The following is a 21,860-nucleotide window of genomic DNA, read 5'->3' on the forward strand; positions in this document are numbered from 1 at the left end:
GAATAGTCTTGGAGTAGGGGCCTTTCATACGGCAGGATGCCCCTCATCCCGGGTCCATCTGATGTCTCCCTGTGACTAGACTCAGCCCATGTCTTCTTGGCAAGAACCTCACAGAAATGATGCTCAACTCTTCCCAGTGCCTCACACTGGGGACATGACATCAAGCAGTCCCATCATTGGTGATATTAACTTTCATCACCAGGTCAAGTTTTCTGATAGATATTTCCATCCTAAAGTTATCAATTTTCCATTTGTGATTAAGAAGTACTTTATGGGGGAACATTCAGAGATTATGTCAATATCCTGCTCCCCACAGAACCTCTACTCACCAGCTTTAGCATTCCATCTTTTGACTATTTCTGCCTGAATCAACCACCACTATGATGACAAACTGTATTTATTATTTCCATAACTCCTTCAACATTTACTGGTTGACATTCTACTGTAAGGAATGTAAGCTTTCTTTTCTCCTGTCTCATTTATCTATCCATCCATGTATCTATCTACCTACCCACCTATCCATTCATTTCATCAGTATGGACTTGCAGATTCCTGTTTTATTCAATGGGTTGTAATCCATTACTGTCTTTATTATTTTGATGCTCAGACTGTCCCAGATCTGGTCAGCGGAAGCCCTTTCAAGATGATTCCTATGTCTTTTTGACATGTCTCCATCATTCCTTGAGCTCTTTCTTACTTTCTTGTACAAAAAGATGTCCAGGCTCATCTAGTACTTTCTTTGCCCCAACCATGGGGTCAGACATTTTTCTAAGAAGTCCTGGTTCCTTTTGGCAGAAGATGGTATTTAGAAACCAAGATCTGAGTGTTCAGTGTGCTCATTGCTATGGGGGTTCCCATTGCTTCTAGGCCCTCCCAGTGGACACAGCTAAGAGATCTATCATCCATCCATCTATCTATCTATCATCTATTCATCCATCCTTTCTCTGGGCGTCTCTATTTCTCGCTCTCTCTCTCTTCCCACATGCACACCATACATCTATATCTATTTCAATACCTGTGTATATGTATTTTTAAAAACAATGAGTTCATACTGATATTTTCAGTACCAGTCCAACACTTTAGGATTCTTTCTAACCTTTAAATTTCCAATTTCTTCTTCTTCTTCCATGCAATTTTCTTTTCCAACATTGAGAATTCCGTGTCTCATTATCCTCAAAATATTTCCCATCTACTCCATCAATTCACTTGTTTACTCAATGTAACCAATGTCGCAACCATATTGGCTGCCTCCTCCATCTACCTCCACATCCTCCTCCCCTCCCTTTCACTTGCTCAGCTAATGGGCATGCTGGGAAGAAAAGGAAACTTCTAAACTACTCCCCATGCTCCCTTCCATTGTGCTAGGAAGATAAGCCCTTCTCTTTCCCCTCATCTCCCACCTAAGCCAGACAACCGAGCTACTAGATGACCTCGTCTTACTTACTCTCCTGGCTCCTCATAAGGGAGGAGGGGTAGAGGGAGGCTTATTTCCATTAACCCTTTTGAGGCAGGTGGTGTATCTCGATCTCCTGGGATCCCTTTACTAGATCATGGGGCCCATCTATCTGATGCTGCTTCTAACAGCTCATACCTGCAACCCTCTCTTAGGATTGCTTTTGAGTAATTGGAGTGGCCTCACCACAGAGATATCTGGGAGTTATGCCCTTTCTCTCCAGGGCAGGCTGAAGACTAGTGTTGGGTACAAAAGGCTCATTCCCTGCCTCAAGATGGGACAGACCCTATGAGACAATGAATACTCCAGCTCCCTATGGGATCAAGCTGAGTCTAGATGTCACCTGAAACCACATCCTTGCTTAATTTCTTCCCTTCACCTTTCTTGCCTCTTTCACTCTTTTACAGGATCCTCCTGAGAGCATTCCCTGAATAAATTACCTGTACAAAAATCTCTGCCTCAGTCTGTCTACTTCTATGAAACCCAACCCATGACACCTTTCCCTGCAAAGCATCTATCTTTTTAAATGTTGGCCTCAGCAATACCATTAAGATCTAGAAATAGTTCTATCACTGGTAAAAGTCTTTCTTAGGGTTATGATAAAAGATGCCTCTGTCCAGAGAAGGAAGAATTCTCAGGAGCCTCAGAGGGATAGCTAGGGCTTTAGTAGTTCAGCTATACTCTATGTAGAGAAAAGCAGGGAGAAAAAGTCAATGTCATTTAGTCTTACTTCCCAGTGCGTTTTAGTAAATCCTCTCTCTCTGTTTTGGTGTTCTGTCTCTCTCTTTCTCTCTCTCTTTTCTTCATCTCTCTCTTTCTCTCTGTTTGAACCCCTATCTGAGATCATATTCAAGAATTTTGAACCCTATTTTTATTGACTTTATAAATAGTATTTCCATGACATTTTAAATCCTCTTACACACATATATTCTATCATATTCATGAACCATATTTTCCTTAATAATAGCTACCTTTTATTGAGGATCTACTATGTGCCCAAACATTCTTCTAGATATTTTACATGAATTATCTCACTCAATAAATGCTGCAAGTCAATGGGGTAGGTAATTATAATTCCCATTGTGTGTGTCTATCTTTAATCCCTATTTTCATCTTTATATCTGTGTCAGATAAGTTATTTGACCAGGATCACGTAGCTAGTAAGTTGGTCAGTAGAAGAGCCAAAATTTTAACCTAGGTCTGTCTATATTACGCAGCCCATCACTCGCTTCCCTATTTAGGTGGTTTCACAATTATAAACAATACTTCAATAAGCATCCTTCGTCTTAAATCTTTGTTTGCATGTGGTTTCCTTAGGGTATATTCCTGTAAAAGAATGTGAGTCAAAGGGTACACATTTTAAGGCTTTTGATATATATCATCAAAGTGCTTCCTAAAAAGTTGTTCCAATGTATAGTCCTGCAAGTGCCTCTCCAACAAAAACCATGAGGAATTTCATTCACTCAGCTCTGAGAATGGAGACCAATTGCAGTGGTTGTAAAAGATTACAGTGATTACCATGAATGACTCGGAAATTTTATTCTGTTCTCCAAATGGTGTGCTTATATTATTTTAAAAACATCAATACTGATAATAAAATAGGAAGCATGTTTACATTTTCCCCACCAAATTAAAATCAAATTACTAACCATGAAAAAAATGTGCAGTAGCATATTCTAAGGGCAAAGCTAATCCTGTCCTTGGATGTCAAGGATTTGTTTTTATAATGAACTTACAACATGCAGCCTTTTTTTCTTTTTTAGGCACAGAATTAGTACATGAAAGCATTCTCATCGTAAATAACTTAGCAATATGCAAGAAGACAGAGTGTATGATGAATTTTCCTCTTCCTCCTTACCCCTGCTTCCATTCCCCTTCCCCAAAGCCATGACTAATAGCAGTTTGCTTTGCAACCTTCCAGCCCCTTTTCTATGTAAATGAATATATAAATTTAAAACTGAATAGACAGTTTTCCAAAGAAGACATAACAGATGGCAACAGGTACATGAAAAGATGTTCAGCATCACAAATCATCAGGGAAATGCAAATCAAAACCACAGTGAGCTATCACCTCACACCTGTCGGAATGGCCATCATCAAAAAGACAAGGAATAAGCGTTGGCAAGGGTGAAGGAAAAGAGAACCCTCGTGCACCGTTGGTAGGAATGTAAATTGGTACAGCCACTACGGAAAACAGTATGGAGGTGCCTCAAAAAATTAAAAATAGAACTACCATATGCCAGCAATTCCACTCCTGGGTATTCATCTGAAGAAAATGAAAACACTAATTCGAAAAGACATGTACACCCCTATGTTCATTGCAGCATTATTTACAGTAGCCAAGATGTGGAAGCAACCTAAGCGTCCATCAACAGATAAATGGATAAAGAAGATGTGGCATTTATATCAATATATATATATACACAATAGAATATCAACCACAAAAAAGAATGAAATCTTGCCATTTGTGACAACATGGATGAACCTAGAGGGTGTTATGCTAAGAGAAATAAGTCAGACAGAGAAAGACAAATGCTGTATGATTCCACTCACATGTGGAATCTAAACACCAAAACAAATGAACAAACATAACAAGACAGAAACAGAGTCACAGATACAGTACAGAGAACAGACAGGTGGTTCCTGGGGCCGTGGGGAAGGGAGGCGAGCAGAGAATTAGGTGAAGGACGTGAAGAGGCACAAACTCGAGCTGCAAAATAAATGGGTCACAGGTATGAAATGTACAGTATGGGGAATATATGCTGGAATTAATTATATAATAATAACAGTAATAATAAATTTAAACAACAGAGTATCTTTTTTTCCCTTCCCTTCCCCTCTCTCCCTCCCTCCCCCTCCTTCCCTCCCCCTCCCTCCCCCCTCCCCCTCCCTCCCCCTCTCCCTCCTTCCCCTCCCTCCCTCCCTCCTTCCCCTCCCTCCCCTCCCCCTCCCCCCTCCCTCCTTCTCTCCCTCCCCTCCCTCCCTCCCTCCTCCCCCTCCCCCTCCCTCCCTCCCTCCCTCCTTCCCCTCCCCCTCCCTCCTTCCCTCCCTCCCCTGCCTCCCTCCCTTTCTCCCTCCCCTCCCCCTCCCTCCCTCCCCTCCCCTCCCCCTCTCTCCCTCCTCCCTCCCTCCTCCCTCCCTCCCCTCACCCTCCTCCCTCCCTCCCTCCCTCCCTTCCTTCTCTTCTGCTCACACATGCAGCATACTGCCAGTGCTCCACCCATACAAATGCCCCGATTCTCACCACCTCTGGCTATGCCAGTCCACCTTCCAACTGCCAGCACTCGCACCTCTTCCCTGAGTGCTTTCTCTGGTCATTAAAGCTTGCTTTGCCAACCCATGTGGCAGACCAGAAGTGCCAAGGAAGTCAAACTTCCCAGGAGCAGCTCTTAACAAATGACAGTTGCCTCGTCCCTCGAACGGGACAATTTGGAGGATGTGTTGCAGTGTCTCCCAGAGGAAACTCCTTGCTTTTGAATTTCTGTGTCAGGATCTGCTCCTGATAAGACAGTCTGGAAATCTTTCCATAGTAATCTATGTAGCGCTACCAGATTATTTTTTAATAGCCGTGACCTATTAATTAATACTTAGATCGTTTTCAACTTCTTGTTTTTGCAACCTATGCCACAAGGAACATCTTCTCCTGTAACTGTTGTGCCCCACGTTTGGCCATTATTTATAGCAGTTCATGATGAGAAAGAGTCGCTTCACCCAAAGTGAGCTTCACCCAAAGTATGGGGATTATTACAATCACATTGAAGAGCTGAAGAATAAGCGATGAAATTAGCAATGCCAAGCAGCAGCTGATACGGGCACAAACAACTCCCCACTGCGAATAACCGCATTTACAGCACCTGGCAGTTAGAGGTTTGCCATTTGGATCACATGCCTGGGAAGGAAATGACCTGTGATCTCCGTCTGGCATTTCTGCTTGGTCTTTGGGGGAAACAGCAGCGCCAAGGACAGATTTGTGAACCAGCTTATTCTAGACACCAATCTGAAGCAACTTCTGAGACAGGTCTCAAGGCAGAACAGGTGGGCAGCTACCTGGGGTATTCATCTTTAAGAGCGGCTAAAACACTCACTCGTAGGATGCCAGGTAGGGCAGGCTTCCATCTCAAAGGTAAGTGGCGTTTCTGCTGAAATACACAGCACCCTCTACTGGAAATAATAAACCATCTGCCCTGGTGCCAACCTGTGTCTTGTATATTTTTTGTGAGGCAGTATGTGCAATTAGAGGTGATTATTATTTTTCGGTGCCTATTTGCATTTTCTAAAACAAAAATGTACTGTTTGTAATGATAAAGTTACATTTAACTCTTTTGCTTGGATTAAAGTCTCTTCCTTCTTGTGGGAATGTAAATTGGTACAGCCACTATGGAGAACAGCATGGAGATTCCTTAACAAACTAAAAATAGAGGTACCCTATGATCCTTCAATCACATTCCTGGGCATATACCCAGAGAAAACCATAATCCAAAAAGATACATGCACCCCAGTGTTCATTGCAGCACTATTTACAATAGCCAAGACATGGAAGCAACCTAAATGTCCACCGACAGAGGAATGGATAAAGAAGATGTGATATATTTATACAATAGAATATTATTCAGTCATAAAAAAGAATGAAACAATGCCATCTACAGCAGCATGGATGGACCTAGAGATTACCATACTAAGTGAAATGAGTCAGACAGAGAAAGACAAATATCATATGATGTCACTTATATGTGGCATTTAAAAAAAGGTGCAGGGCTTCCCTGGTGGCGCAGTGGTTGAGAGTCCGCCTGCCGACGCAGGGGACACGGGTTCGTGCCCCGATCCTGGAGGATCCCACATGCCGCGGAGCGGCTGGGCCCGTAAGCCATGGCCACTGAGCCTGCGCGTCCGGAGCCTGTGCTCCGCAACGGGAGAGGCCACAACAGTGAGAGGCCCACATACCGCAAAAAAAAAAACCAACAAAGAAAAAGGTGCAAATGAACTTATATACGAAACAAAAACAGACTCAGAGACATAGAAAAAAAACTTATGGTTACCAAAGGGGAAGGCAGGTGAGAGGCTTGTGGAGCAGAGGTGAGTCAGCTGGGGCGATAGTAGCCTAGCCAGTCCCCATCCAACTCACCAGCAGACAAAAGACACAAGAGTAAAAGCCCTGCAGAGACCAGAACAAGCAAATGGCCAAACTGCAGTATCATGAATTAAATAAATTGTTACCATTTTAAGCCATAAGTGTTGCGGTGGTTTGTTACAAAGCAAAAGGTAACTCTACATTCCACTTAAAAACCATCTGACCTTAAGCAAATCCCTCAGGATCTCTGAGCCTTAGTTTTCTCAGCTGTAAAATGCGGATAGTAGGGTTGTCCAATGGACAAGAAGAGGTAGTGTGAAGAGAGAGCTTAGCATGGGCCCTGCACCTGGCAAGCACTCCACTGACATTATTATCACCATCACTACTAATGTTACTGTTATCACCAAGGACCAATGTGAACACCTACTCTGAGGGAAGAGAGAAAAGAAAGAAGAAATAAAGGGAGAGGAGGAGTTAGAAAGGCAAAAATTAGGGCAGAGGGATGGGTTCCTTATTAACAATATAATTTCTATATGAATTGGTGGATGTTAGCTAAACTCACTGTGTTAATCTTTTGCAAGATATATGTCATTACACTGTACACCTTAAACTTATACAGTGCTGAATGTCAATTCCATCTCCATAAAACTGAAAGAAAAACAATTTTTCAATTAAAAAATTTTAATAATATAATTTGTATTTATACTAAAAATTTGAGTACATTATAAGGACTTGTGATTGTTGAGCTTTTAACAATTATATAGCAAAATCTTATTCACTTGGTTTTGTGAGATAGCACAACTGGGTAAAGTCCTTCTGAATGAATGGAAACTCTGAGTTACATTTAATTACACAAAAAATATCTTCGACTAAATGTTTCCAAATAATGAACTTAGGGGAGCCATTTTTATAACTAGATAAGAGCTTTGCATAATTAAGACATGATTATTTTTATGTAAATAGCTGGCGTGAAAGTGCTGGGGAACCAGTGAGTCTCTTGGGTGGCTAAATATTTCTTCTGTAATTTTTTTTGGGGGGGCCTCGCCACCCGGCATGCGGGATCTTAGTTCCCCAACCAGGGATCAAACCCGTGCCCCCTGCAGTGGAAGTGCTGGGTCTTAACCACTGGACCACCAGGGAAGTCCCTCTTCTGTAATTTTGTTCGTGGTTTTTATTTGCCCTCCTTTTACTAACCGTGTGATCTTACACATGTTACTGCTTTAAAGCCTCAGTTTTCTTACCTGTAAAATGAAGGTAATCATATCTACGTCTTAAGGTTTTGTGGGTTTAAAATGGTCATGTGCCTGGAATGCAGTAATAGCTCAATAAACAGACAGAAGGGCTACAGCAGCATTAAGTAAATGAACAGCTAAATGGGGAGGCAAGACATTTGGGGTGTGGGGGAAGGGAGCAGGTAGGCAAGCTCAGAACCCTCACGACATCAGGTAAGGGGGTAAAGGCCCTTCCAGCTGCTCTGTGTCCTTAATTTTCTTTCCCTGGTGTCCTGTACTCTCTGCCTGAAGATCTCTTCCCTTCACAGTTTTAGGGGATTTTTTTTTTCTCTCCTCTAGTTATTCTGCCGTTGGAATCCCATCTGCTTACAGTCTTCCAGAGGTTCCTCAAAATTTCTGTTCTGCTGATAGCACCTTTTTCTTGCTTTCCAGCACTCTTCAAGATTTATTTCTTATACCTTTTATGTCACTTCCAGAAAATGCGGAAGAAGAGGACGTAGAAAAGAGCGTTTCTCATGGCACCATCTTGAAAAAGAATCACTGTGGACATTCTGAATCCCTGGTTCCTTTCCCTTTCGTCATATGGAAAGAAAATCCAGGGGGCTGTTTGGAGGCTGTTCTGTTGCCATCTCCCCGAGCATCCCTGGGAGAGGAATTTAATGTGTACCTCTGTGATCTCATTCCTTCCAGCATGAGGGGAAAATGGTCCCCTTGTCAATGAATGGCTCATGAATGAATGGGACAGTGGCTATAACTAGAGGAATTCGTGGAGTCAGGCCAGAAGTGGAGCACATTGGCCACAAGCCCCTGCTAGCCCAGATTAATGGACTTGGCTTCATGGCCTCTGCTTTAAGCTCCAGTGGTTTTTAAGCTCATCCCAGATCCAGGAGTCCATGTCAAATGCCTACTGAGCACAGCCCTGGAAGATCAATAATGAAAAAGGGAGGGAAGGACGGAGTTGAACTGAGAGCCTCTAAGTGGCAGACAGTCTGGATTTGTCCCTGTGTTAAGTCCATGTTCTCACATCTCCTTTCCTCTACATTTGTTGTTTCCATAATTATACACCGAGTCCGTCGTCCATCTCACTGATGCCTCAGCCTCTTACCAAAGCCTTCAGCAGACGAGCTGCGTGCTGACATTTTTTGAGTGTCTGCTAGCCACTCTCCTGGGCACTTCACATGTGTTGCCATTTAACATTCTAAGTGACCCATGGGGTAGGTATGCTATTATCCCCATTTTAGAGATGAGAAAACTGAGGTGTAGAAAGGCTTAATGACTTGCCTAAGGATGCACAGCTATTATGTGACAGGGCCAGGGGAGCCTGGTTTTGGAGCCCATGATCCAAGCACCCTGCTTCAGTATTAGCGTTCTCCTTTGAGATCACCTCTCCCAGCCTCCCCAAACCGTGACCCTCCAGAGGCTCAAGAAGTCAATCACTGAGCTGTTGACCCTCGGAGGGCAGGGGCTGCAGTGGTGCATCACCCCAGTCTTCACCCACCAGAGCCAATCTTGCCATTTCTGCTGCCAAAAAGCCAGTCTGCCAGCAACAGAGACCAACACGGAGCCCTCAGGATGGAACCATCCCATGTCACTTGGTGGCGAGTTTTTTACATTGGACATCTTCCATTTGGGAAGAAGCAGTGATTCATCTTGACCGGAAATGGCACATATTCTGGGTATTGGTTTGCCTTTCCTGCCCACAGCGTCTCAGGCAGCATTACTATCTGAGGGCTTTCCAAGTATTTGACCCATTGACACAGGATCCCCTAGTGCATGGGACCAAGGGAGCCGATGTATAACAAAGGAGATGCAGCAGTGGGTGTATGACCATGGAATCCACTGGTCCTTTCACATAACATGCCACCCTGGAGCTGCTGGCCTGAGTGACGGAGCAGCCTTTTGTAGGTGCCGTGGAGGTGTCAGCTTGGAGATGATACCCTGTGAGGATGAGGCACTATCTTCTAGGACACAATATACCCTTAAATCAATGATTATTACATGGTGCTGTGTAGAAAGAAGACATGGTTCTGGAAATCTAAGAGTCGAAGTAGAAGTGGCCTTCATTGCCATCATTCCCAGTGACCCACTTGGGGGGGGGGGGTCTGTGCTTCCTCCATTCTGCATCTTCTAGGCATCTTCTAGGCTCTGTGGGTCTGGAGGTCCTGGTTCCCAGAGAGAATATGCTTCCACCAGTGTACGCAGCAAGAATCCAATAACTTTAAGCAACAGCTATCACCTAGTGACTTTGGGTTCCTTGTGTCAAGAAATGAGTAGCCATGAAAGAGAGTCATCATTCTGTCCCAGGAATTGATTCTAAGCATCAGGAGGTGGTAGGATTACTGTTACCTACTTGGGTACCTAGGTGATACACAGGACATCGCTTGGTAATCCCCCTGCCCAGTCTTGGTGTTAAATGGACGGGCAGCAGCAATGACCTGAGAAGGGCGTGGTAACAAGGGGCCTCATCTAGATCAGCAGAGGTACTAGCCAAAGGTGAGGAGAATCTAGAATAGGTGGCAGAGGGCAGAGAATAATACACATCGGTTGTAGTCATGAGGCCAGCAGCCACAGCAGGGACTGCAGGTTGTCTCACTAGCCATCCTTTTATAAGTCTTTTCAGGGAAAACACCAACCAGAATCCTGGAGGAGCTGTTCCCAGACGGGGTGAACTTATCATACGATGCGAGCACATCCAAAGGGTCCAGGGAATGGACTGTAGTGGATGCTGTGATGCAGCGCCTGGATTCCCCCTTCAGGGCTGAGGCATACGGTCCCTCTGGAATGACCAGGAGTACTGCCTGCTAAGAGCTCAGAATTGAGGCCCTTGCAGGAATTGCCTTGGCCAAAAATAGCTGACTTCCCCAAGGTCATGTTCCCTCCTTGCGGACAGCCCACATCCAAGGTGGCTGATGTGTGGGTACAAAGGCCCAGCCCCCAGGCCTCAATTTGGAACAACCCTAAAAAGCCATCCCAGCTTCCGAACCCCTACAGGATTGGCTGAGGCCCCCATCAGCTGTTACAATCGCATTGCCACTCAGCTTCTCCCTCTGCCTGTGCCCGTTTTTCTCACTCCCTTACAGGTGTTGATCCTGGCCCCCTCTTGCACACAAATCTCTATCTCAGTCTGTTTCCCAGGACGCCAGCCTGTAACAGTAACCGTGCCTGTTTGGCTCACTGCTGTACCCCCAGGACGTAGCACTGGCCCACGTCATAGCAGAAGCTCAAGAAATATTGGTTGAATGAATGAATAAACTAGAAAGAAACCACCTGGTCCTTGTGCAAAATTTTCCTCAATTATTGCAGTAGGGTTCCTTATCTCCAACCTGTCCAACCCACCACTGCCAGATTAATACTTTTAAAGTACCTCTCCTGCTCAAGAACTTTCAGTGGCTCCCCACTGTCTATAGACGATCCCTTTGGCCTGGGATTCAAGACCTTTAAGAAGCTTGCCCCGGTCTATCTGTCCCATCTCAGTTTTCAATTCTCATGTATCTCAGCCTAAGCTACCTGAACTGGACCATTAGCCTTCCTCAGACTCAGCTATGGCTTCCTCTTTTCATGAAATTCCCTTCCTATGAGATATCCTACATCTTCCCCAGTCTCCTCTGGGTCTTTCCAAATCCTTTTAATCCTTCATAGCAAGGCAGTAAAATGCAATGGTTAGAGCCCAGGCTCTGCAGTTAGAGGGAGTGGGTTCAGATTCCAACTCTGCCTCTTGTAGCTGTGTCACCTGGGGCAAGTTACTTTACCTCTCTGTGCCTCAGTTTCTTTATCTGTAAAATGGGGTTAATAATGGAATCTACCTCATAGGGAAATTTGGGGGATTAAATGAGACAATCTGGGCAAACTGTTTAGAACAGCACCTGCTCCTTAATAAACACTAAATATTGGCTATTAATCATCATCCTTGAGAGTGGGGTCAACACACTTTTTTTTTTTTTTTTTTTTGGCCACACTGCCGCTTTCAGGATCTTAGTTCCCCAACTAGGGATGGAACCCAGGCCCTCGGCAGTGAAAGCGCAGAGTCCTAACCACTGGACCGCCAGAGAATTCCTAAACACACTTTTTCTATGAAGGGCTGAATAGTAAATATGTCAGGTTTGCAGGCCATACAGTCTCTACTGAGACAACTCAACTCTGTTGCTGTAGCATGAAAACAGGCATAGATAATACATAAATGTATGGTGCGGCTGTTCCAATAAAACTTTATTTAGAGACCCAGTAATCAGGTCAGATTCGGTCCACCTGCCACCACCTGCCAACCTCTGCTTCAGGATTCCCCAGTCTCCCAGGAGACAGTGACCTCTTCCTACAAGTCTGACTACTCTCAGCATCTTAACAACAGCAACAACAAAATAACACATAACTTACAGATAATTAGCCCCATCCCCTGCCTCCTGGTTAGGTTAGAAGAGGGTAAGAGGCAGCACGCAGTATAGTTAAGGGCACAGATGTTACAGGCGGACAGACTCAGGTTCTTAGTTCCACCTGCAGCCTGTGTGACTTGGGCAAATGATTTCACCCGCTGAGACTCAGTTTTCTCAGCTGTAAAGTGGAGACTGCACTAATTCAATACGCCCCCGCAACATCTTCTGGGGCTGCTGTGCTGTGTCAAAGAGAAACGTCCAATCAATGCTAGCTCTATTATCTTTATTATCATTTCACATCTACGACCTTCCAGCTACCGTGTTGCTTTTGCTGTTGGTAATCATTATAATACTGACAATGACACCATTCTCTGGCTCCATCCAGAGCCCCTGGATACCAGAAGCCCTAGTGTATGTACCATCTTTGCATCCCTCTGAGGCCATGAACATAGTTGGCTGGCTGCCTGGCTGGGTGGCCAGAGCTGGGTCTTTACTTACGACTGGGGGACCCCTCCGATCCCGAAGCCCACCAGGCCCCGGAGCACCAGGATCCAGCTGTACACGGGCGCGAAAGCACTGAGGATGCCATAGTACAGGGTCCAGAGCACACTGATCTTCAGCCCCTGCGGAGAAGGAAGACACAGGGCTTCTCAGCATCTCCAGGTCACATGTCCCCTGCACATGTTCAAAGTCACCAACAGGGTCATGGTAAAGGGTGAGCCACACAGCCAAGGGGATGCCCGGGGTTCTCTGCATGGGTGGCACCCACCCTGAGGGGTGTGGGGGAAAACTGTGGGTCATTCTTGGTTGTCCCAATGATTGGCATTTAACAGATACATCCCAGAGATGTTAGACGTCTCACAGCGCGTGAGACCTAATAAAGACTTATCCTGTGTCCTGCACCAGCTCGAATCAAACTTCCCACCCGACCATCGTGCAGTCGAGAACTGTTTATGGTTATCAGCGCCTAGATCTTCACTCTAGTTTACATATAAACAGGATTTTGGAAGGTGGGTCATGTAATTTTTCAGGAATGCAACTTCTAGGTAAATCAAAGGAGGATACACTTTGTTTTATCCAGAATTTTACAAAATGGTTCATCATTTCAGAAAACCGTGTTGCCAATGGCAACGCTGCGTGTGATAGTTGAGTGACTGAGGGAACACTTCGGCATCTGTCTGCATTTACAGGGCTTCTATATGTATCTATGAATAGATTGATCTGAATCTTATTTCAAAACGTCAGATATAAAGAAAAAGCACTGACAAGATTCCATTAAATCCAAACTTATTTATAATTGGGGCAAATAGTAACTACTTCCTTTTAGGATTTAGGCAGAGTTGTGTGTGAATATTTGCATATTGAAAGTAAATTTATTAATTACCTCCTTTAAAAATTTTCTCCCTTGTATCATAGTTAGAGCATTATAACTGACTTCTTTTTTATTATTTTTATTTTTTTATTTAATTTTTTTGGCCACGCCGCGAGGCTTGCGGGATCTTAGTTCTCTGGCCAAGGATTGAACCCCGGCCTCTGGCAGTGAAAGCATGAAGTCCCAACCACTGGACCACCAGGGAAGTCCCTGACTTCTTTTTTAAAACTGTGTAAGCAGCTAGGTTATTTTATCTTTGAAATTATTTCTGGATTATTAGGGGCACTATTAAAAATTTTATAATTTTTTTAAATAAAGGGGACACTGTAGGGAATTCCCTGGCAGTCCAGTGGTTAGGACCCAGTGCTTTCACTGCCATGCCCCACGTTCGATCCCTGGTCAGGGAACTAAGATCCCGCAAGTCGCGTGGTGCAGCCCAAAACAAAAAGACATTGTATTTGATGGGGTTGAAAACCACCTAGGAACACAGTACTGCAGGACAAACCTGGTACATATTCCTGGAGCGTCAATTACCCTTAGAGACTGAGAAAAAATGAAGGGTGAATGTAATTGAAAATAGAGTTTTTATAACACAACCAACACCAAATGTACTATGGAGTAGAATGCAAATTTAACATGAATTTTAGACCCGCCACATGAGGTCTGGGCAGACCTCCCTCGGCAGCACTCTTCCTAAATCTGTGGGGTTGAGCTCACCCTTCTGCCAGCTGCCCATACCCCCATGCTTCAGGGAGAAAGCGTGAGACATACTAATTTTAGCTTTAAAATGAAAATGAATTAAAAGGGACTAGAGCGGGAATGTGGAGGTCTACCAGACGATTTCAGGTCTTTTAGAAAACAATTTTAGGTGGAAGAGAGGATGTTTTAAATAACTTTGCATCACCTTGCAAGCAGGCGATCTCCTTTTCATTTGAACCTTCACTTGTCTGATTACGCCCAAGAGGAAGTATCCATGTGGTGCTGGTCTGCCTTTCTTTTCTAAATTTATTTATTTATTTTTGGCTACATTGGGTCTCCGTTGCTGCCCGCCGGCTTTCTCCAGTTGCGGCGAGCGGGGGCTACTCTTCGCTGTGGTGCGCGGGCTTCTCACTGCGGTGGCTTCTCTTGTGCGGAGCAAGGGCTCTATTCGCGCAGGCTTCAGTAGTTGTGGCTCATGGGCTTAGCTGTTCTACGGCATGTGGGATCTTCCCGGACCAGAGCTTGAACCCATGTTCCCTGCGTTGGCAGGTGGATTCTTAACCCAGCTGGTCTGTCTTTAACACCTTTTTAAACATCTGCTAATCTCTCACTTTAACAGAGAGGGCAGTGGGGCAACCATACCAGCTAGAATTTTTTTTCAATTAATTAATTTATTTATTTATTTGGGGCTGTGTTGGGTCTTCGTTGCTGCGCATGGGCTTTCTCTAGTTGACGCGAGCAGGGGCTACTCTTCGTTGTGGCGTGTGGGCTTCTTATTGCGGTGGCTTCTCTTATTGCGGAGCACGGGCTCTAGGCGCGTGGGTTTCAATAGTTGTGGTACAAGGGCTCAGTAGTTGTGGCTCGCGGGCTCTAGAGCGCAGGCTCAGTAGTTGTGGCTCAGGGGCTTAGTTGCTCCACACCATGTGGGATCTTCCCGGACCAGAGCTTGAACCCGTGTCCCCTGCATTGGCAGGCAGATTCTTAACCACTGCGCCACCAGGGAAGTCCCCCAGCTAGAATTTTATAACATTGTTTTCTTTGTATTTATTTTTGCAGATACTTCCTATTTAGTGCAGTTGCTATTGATTTCCCATTTAAGACTCTCTATCAAGTTTCCTTTTCAAAAAACATGCATTTGAGGATTTTAAAAAAGGTTGATATAAAGAGAGACATTAAGTATATAAGAGAACAGGTGGAGCAGGAATTATTCAAGCCCAGGAAAACCTGGATCTATTGTAATCATGAATAACAATAATAATTAATAAATAATAAAGCAACCTTTCTGTTCCCCTAAACCCAGGGCTATGATATTGGTACCTGCCACACATATACTTGGTTCCTTTCTTTTGGCTTAAGCTAACTTAATAGGGATTTTCTTTCTTGGAACCCAACGAGTCTTGAATCAGTAACAAGACATCATTAGCAGCAGAGAAAATAAAAGAACAGAAGGAAAACAGCAGGAGAAGAGGAGAGGGGAGAGAGGAGGGCACCCAGACTGGCACATGGCAGCCAAGCCTCTCTCACGGGGCTGCCCGGCAACTGTGCTATCCCAGTGAGGTCACCGGGTGCCCCGATACCAGGCAGCAAAGACAAGCAGGCTGATCTGTCCTGTCAGGTCATAGCAGGGTATAGCTGGCTCTGCATTTGCCCGCCTATGCCAGGGCTTTCCAGCTGCCCAGAAAATGAGGACTCAGCAACCGTTTGGAAGTACTGTTATAGCTATTGCAAAGGCACCGGCAGTGCCAACAAGCCCCATCTAAGCACTGCTTGGGGACTCTGCAGAAATGTCCTTTGGGCTTCTCATGACCTACAGTTGTCATTCTACCTAACATCTGTTCTGCCTTTTAGATTGTTACCCCTCCCTCCCTTCCTCCCTCCCTCCCTTCCTTTCTTCCTTCCATATTTATTAAGCATCCTCTGTATACCAGGCTCTAGAGATAGATGGATAGATATTATACATTCATTAATTTGCTGATTCAGTTATTCATTCAACAATCAGCATGTATTGAGTGACTGCAGTATACCAGACACTTAGAGATACTGATATATATTATTCAATACACAGGCATCGAACACCTGCTGTGTGCCCAGCACTAGAGGTACTGAAATGTATCATTCATTCATTCACTCATTTGTTCACTATACATGTATTGAGCACCTGTTGTGTGCCTGGCAGTTGAGGTCCTAATATACATTATTCATTCATTCATCCATTCACTCTGCACACATTGACAGCCTACTGCTTGCTAAGCACTTGGCTTTGTCCTGGGCTAGGGCAGGCCACATGACAGCCAGAGTCTCTGACTTCATGGAACTTCCATTTGCATTTCTTAAATCGCAGCCCCATCATTACACTGGATCCTCACAGTGGCCTGTGGAAAGACGTTATTTTCATGACCACTTTATGATCAGCACGTTGAGGGCCGACGGAGCTGAGTGATTCGTTCAGGATCAGCAGAGTCAAAACTGGAGCCGGGATGTCCAATGCCCGAAGCTGTACTTGAATGAGCCACTCCCCTCCTCCAGGACCTTTGACGGCTCCCCATTACCCCTGGCAGAGAACATACACACATGATGCAGGTGTAAATGCAGCGAGGACAGGTGGGCCTGGGTGAATGAAAGGGAACTTGCCCTGCCTTGCCAGCCTCAGCTCCAGACGAAAGCTAACATCACAGAGTGTGGATCCCAAGCTGCCGGATAACGCAGCTTTCCAAACACCCACGCCTCTTTTTACTTTTATGCAAAAATATGTGATTTTTGAAACGGAGGCAACTGATTCAAAATCCCATAAAGCATTGCATGGGATAAATCATACACATCTGGGGGCCACATTTGGCTCATGGCCCACCTGTTTGCCACCTGGAGACTGGAAAGGCTTTCATCTTGCTGCCACTTGGATGCCAGGCCTGCAACCCCAAAGGAGCATGCTGATATCATCGCCATGAGCATTGCTCAGTCTCCTGCAGGACTGTCTGGCTCAAGTCCCCTGGTACTCTCCAATCTTTCTCAAGCACAAGGAAAATAGTCACAGGCAAGGAAACCCGAGGATCTTCAAAATATTGAAAAGAGAGGCCCAGTGCCTGCCAGCCACCTCCTTTTCCTCCTTAGAGATAACGTGGTCCTGTAGCCTTTGAACTAGAGGATGACCTGATCACATTCTAAATCTTTTTTTTTCGAGTCCCAACCAAAAGTAGTTACCATTAATCACGGGCTAACCATGCATCTGTAAATACTGTTGTAAGTGTATTATATACATTTTCTTTTTTTTTTTTCGGTACGCGGGCCTCTCACCATTGTGGCCTCTCCCGCTGCGGAGCACAGGCTCTGGAAGCACAGGCTCAGCGGCCGTGGCCCACGGGCCCAGCCGCTCCGTGGCATGTGGGATCTTCCCGGACCGGGGCATGAACCCGCGTCCCCTGCATCGGCAGGCGGACTCTCAACCACTGCGCCACCAGGGAAGCCCTACATTTTCTTATTTAATCCTCCCAGCAATCCTTTGAGCTCCTACTGTTGTCAACCCTATTTTGCCGATGGGAAAACAGGCTCAGAGAGGTAAAGCAGCTGTCTCAAGGTTACCTCGCTCGACAGGGGGCGCTACGTTATGAACCTGGATGCGTTTATCTCCATCTGCGCAAGGTCACACACCCACAGTCGCCCTTCCTTTCTGCGGCTGCCACAAGCCCCCAGGCTGTATAAACTTCTGTAGGAATCAAAGCATTCTCGGGGCTTCCCTGGTGGCGCAGTGGTTGAGAGTCCGCCTGCCGATGCAGGGAACACGGGTTCGTGCCCCGGTCCGGGAAGATCCTACATGCCGCGGAGCAGCTGGGCCCGTGAGCCATGGCCGCTGAGCCTGTGCGTCTGGAGCCTGTGCTCTGCAACGGAAGAGGCCACAACGGTGAGAGGCCCGCGTACCGCAAAAAAAAAAAAAAAAAAAAAGCGTTCCACCGAGTCCTAACCCCACATGTGATCCTCCTGCAAAGTCACGCAGCAGACGCCCTTACAGAAACCTCCCAGCTGAGCCAAGGAAGATCAGGGAGCTAAGAGGAGGTTCTCCGAGCTTGCCAAGACTCGCCAGCTGTCTGGCTCGCCTGCTGGTCCTGGAGGAGTTCTGGGGAAGCTTTATAATTAGAGCCGGATCCATCCTCCACGAGGTTGGGCCAGAATTCCATGCTGGGGAGAAGGAGGCTCTTCAATCTGGCGGCGCTTTCTCGCTCTCTCTCCGGTCACGCCAGCTTTATGTTGGGTGTGGTATTTAGCAAGCTGCTCAGGAGATCTGGAGGAACCCTCTGCAGGCAGCCCCCTCCAGGCTTCATCTATTTGGGGTGGATGAATGTTCAACTAATCAACTGAATTCCAGGGAATCGTTCAGTGATGTCTCCCAGCAGCCAAGGTCAAGGTGATGGATGTGAACTCTGGAGCCAGATGCACCTGCATTTTAACACTGGCCTTGCCATGTATTGGCACCGTGAGCTTGGCAAATAGGAAGGATAATGGAAATTGAAGAAACATTTCCTCTGTGTCAAAAGCTTTCTGTCACAAGGGTCATTTACTCCCCGTAACGGCCCTATGGGGAAGACTATTATTATACCATTGACAGACGAGGAAACTGTGGCACAGACAGATTGAGCGCCAAGGGGATGGGGGTGGGCACCACCAGCATCTTCTACGTTCTGAAATGCACATCCTTGGGTCCCACTAGGGATATGTGATTTCAAGAGTCCACAGCCTCAGAGCAACATCTTCTCTTTGCCCTTCAGTGTATCCCTGAATTAATTAGACCCCCACCAAATGCTCAGTCAGCATAAGTTTTGCTACTTTGTCAATGCCATCACAAAGAAAACCCAGAGGACACGAGCTTAGGAGAAGGTGCCTTACTGTTTTCCTGCCATACTGGTCTGAGATGTTTCCCCAGAGGGTAGAACTGGACATCATGCCGACAAAGACCACCTGTGTGGGCAAAGACAGTTTCTGTTAGATAATGACACAGAGCACCGTGGAGAAAGGAAACACCAAATTGAAAGTGTGACGTCACACTCCTGTAATAAGAATGAAGCAAGCTTTACTGAGAACGTGTTGAGATGCAAATACTAGTCTACATGCTTCATGTTACTGTTTAAGCCTCACAACAATCCTATGGGGCGGGTGCTATTATTATCCGCATTTCACAGATGAGGAAACAGAGACTCAGAGAGGGGAGGTCACATGGCCTGGGTCACACAAGTGGTGATGCAGCCTGGGCTGGAATCAGGCTGCATGGCTGCAGAGCTAGTATTTTACCAATTTCTCACCAAACCCAAGAAATGTCTTATGGCTAAAAAAATGTTAAAGGTTGCAAGGTAGAGTTTGGAGGATATGAAAACAGGAGACAGGAGGTGAGGATGGGAGTTGTAAGCCATTAGCAAGAGACAGCAACCATGGAGTGCTCACTGTGTGCTGGGCAAAGTCCTTGTTCTGTTGTTAACCCTTGGTCAGAGCAGATGGGTTATAAATGCTCATACCCATTTTATAGATGGGTAGCTTGAGGTTTAGAAGTTTTAAGAAACCTGCTCTTATCCCAGATAGGAGAGGGTAGAGACAGGTCTTAAACCCAAACAGGACGACTAGAGCTCTCTTCACTGTTCTATCCTTTCCAGAGCACTCACCAAGTGTCAGACACCACACTGAATGCTTTTTACATATGTCTTACCTAATTCTCACAGCAGCCCTAAGGAGTGGGTACTATTATTATCCCCAGTTTACATATAAGGCCACCGAGGCCCAGAGACGGGAATGGCACTGCTTAGTGTGGTCTGAACCCAAAAGCATTCCTCCAGGCATGGCCTAGAGCAGAGGGCTCCAAACAGGCTACACAGAGGTGTTCCAAGGGAGAAGCAGATTTGGATAGTTTTAAAAGAATTCATTTCCAGGTCCTCAACTTCCATACAGATTCTTTCCTGAGAACAGGTTAGGGGTCTCACCAGTTCCCTCCTCCCTTTCTCAACCACCCCTCCCCCACTTCTCCCTACCGCATCCTCCCAATGCACCTCACCGTACATTGCTTTGAGGTTAAACCCTCCAGGATGCCTCCAAAAGGACACCAATGACAGTTACAAATCCTTTCGCAAGTCATCTTGATTCCAATTCAATTTTATTATTATTATTTTTTATTTTATTTATTTTTTTTTTTTTTGCGGTACGCGGGCCTCTCACTGCTGTGGCCTCTCCCGCTGCGGAGCACAGGCTCCGGACGCGCAGGCTCAGCGGCCATGGCTCACGGGCCCAGCCGCTCCGCAGCATGTGGGATCCTCCCGGACCGGGGCACGAACCTGCGTCCCCTGCATCGGCAGGCGGACTCTCAACCACTGCGCCACCAGGGAAGCCCCATTTTATTATTTTTAACCAAATTGCAGGAGAGCCTAATCAAGCTGTCAGCAAATTAGATCACTAAAAATAATTTTTCATAAACGACTCCTGTGTGCTCTTCAGCACGAAACTTGGAAGTTGTTGAAAAACATCAAGTGGCATTAGTTTATTGAGTTATTACAAAACTCCTTCAGTTTCCTCCCCCCAAAGTTTTTATATGTGAACAAAGCCTTTCATATTCGTATCCATTCAATAAATATGAAAAGTAGGAGTAGCCTAGTGGCTGAACCCTGTCTCATTTTAGCAATAAGTAATGATTCAAGAATGCATGACATAATTGGGAAACACTCCGTAGCCCTCATGAAGAGGTGTGTTCCTGATAAGGTGACTTATGTTTAGCAATTATTTATCAAAATTAATTCTATCTTGTTTTGATCTGTTGTTTATTACTAAAAATTATCATGGTAACTTACTGCAGGAGAAAAATGTTAATACTCAGAACCTTATGATCTCAGAAAATTAAAAACAATAACTTAAAATGTCACAAAAACTATGATAGGGTGACAAATGAAGTACTTTCAAGCATAATAAAACATTACATTAAGATAAAATTATATGGAGAAATGGAATGAAAATACCAGTTCAAGAAGAAAACAAAACAATGCAAAATTTCCAAATTCTTCTGAAGAGCTTATTCATGTTATTTTTACACAGGTGATGGTGGGTAGCAGATAAATATTTCAATTCCATTGGACACATTAAAAAGAGTGATATGGGACTCCCCTGGTGGCACAGTGGTTAAGAATCTGCCTGCCAGTGCAGGGGACATGGGTTTGAGCCCTGGTCTGGGAAGATCCCACATGACGCCAAACAGCTAAGCTCGTGCGCTACCGAGCCTGCGCTCTAGAGCCCGTGAGCCACAACTACTGAAACCTGCGCGCCTAGAGCCATGCTCCGCAACACGAGAAGCCACCGCAATGAGAAGCCCACACACCACAACAATGAGCAGCCTGCGCTCGCCGCAACTAGAAGAAGCCCACGCGCAGCAACGGAGACCTGACGCAGCCAAAAATAAATAAATAGATAAATAAGTAAATAAATTTTTAAAAAATAAAAAATGAAAAGAGTGATATGAAAATTTAATTTGAACTTTTAATATTTAAATACTCCAGAAATTATATAAGCTGCAACTATAATTTTAAAGTTTTAACGTCAATTTAAAAACTTGTGAGACTCCTGGGGGCTGCATAGTTTTTACACAATTCTTTTCTAGATTAGCAAGAGCAAAAGTGTTTGATGATTACTGTCTTGGGGTAAAGTGTGGCCT

At 45.2% G+C, this 21,860-nt stretch overlaps 1 protein-coding gene across 4 annotated transcripts in view; it reads right to left on the reverse strand.

Moving 5' to 3' along the window:
* The window catches only part of SVOP (SV2 related protein), an 85,358-nt gene that overhangs the window by 37,051 nt on the left and 26,447 nt on the right, over positions 1–21,860 (reverse strand). For all 4 annotated transcript variants that reach the window (XR_010933275.1, XM_067700477.1, XM_067700475.1 and 1 more), the window contains exons 5-6: positions 19,067–19,138; positions 12,619–12,743 (exon numbers count right to left, since the gene is read on the reverse strand). Coding sequence is in view for 3 of the 4 variants with exons in the window: in XM_067700477.1 (XP_067556578.1) it covers positions 12,619–12,743; positions 19,067–19,138 (197 nt within the window). In the remaining variant the exon portion in view is untranslated. The remainder of the gene's footprint in view (positions 1–12,618; positions 12,744–19,066; positions 19,139–21,860) is intronic.

Source organism: Pseudorca crassidens, chromosome 12 (assembly GCF_039906515.1).
Source record: "Pseudorca crassidens isolate mPseCra1 chromosome 12, mPseCra1.hap1, whole genome shotgun sequence".
Classification (NCBI taxonomy): domain Eukaryota; kingdom Metazoa; phylum Chordata; class Mammalia; order Artiodactyla; family Delphinidae; genus Pseudorca; species Pseudorca crassidens.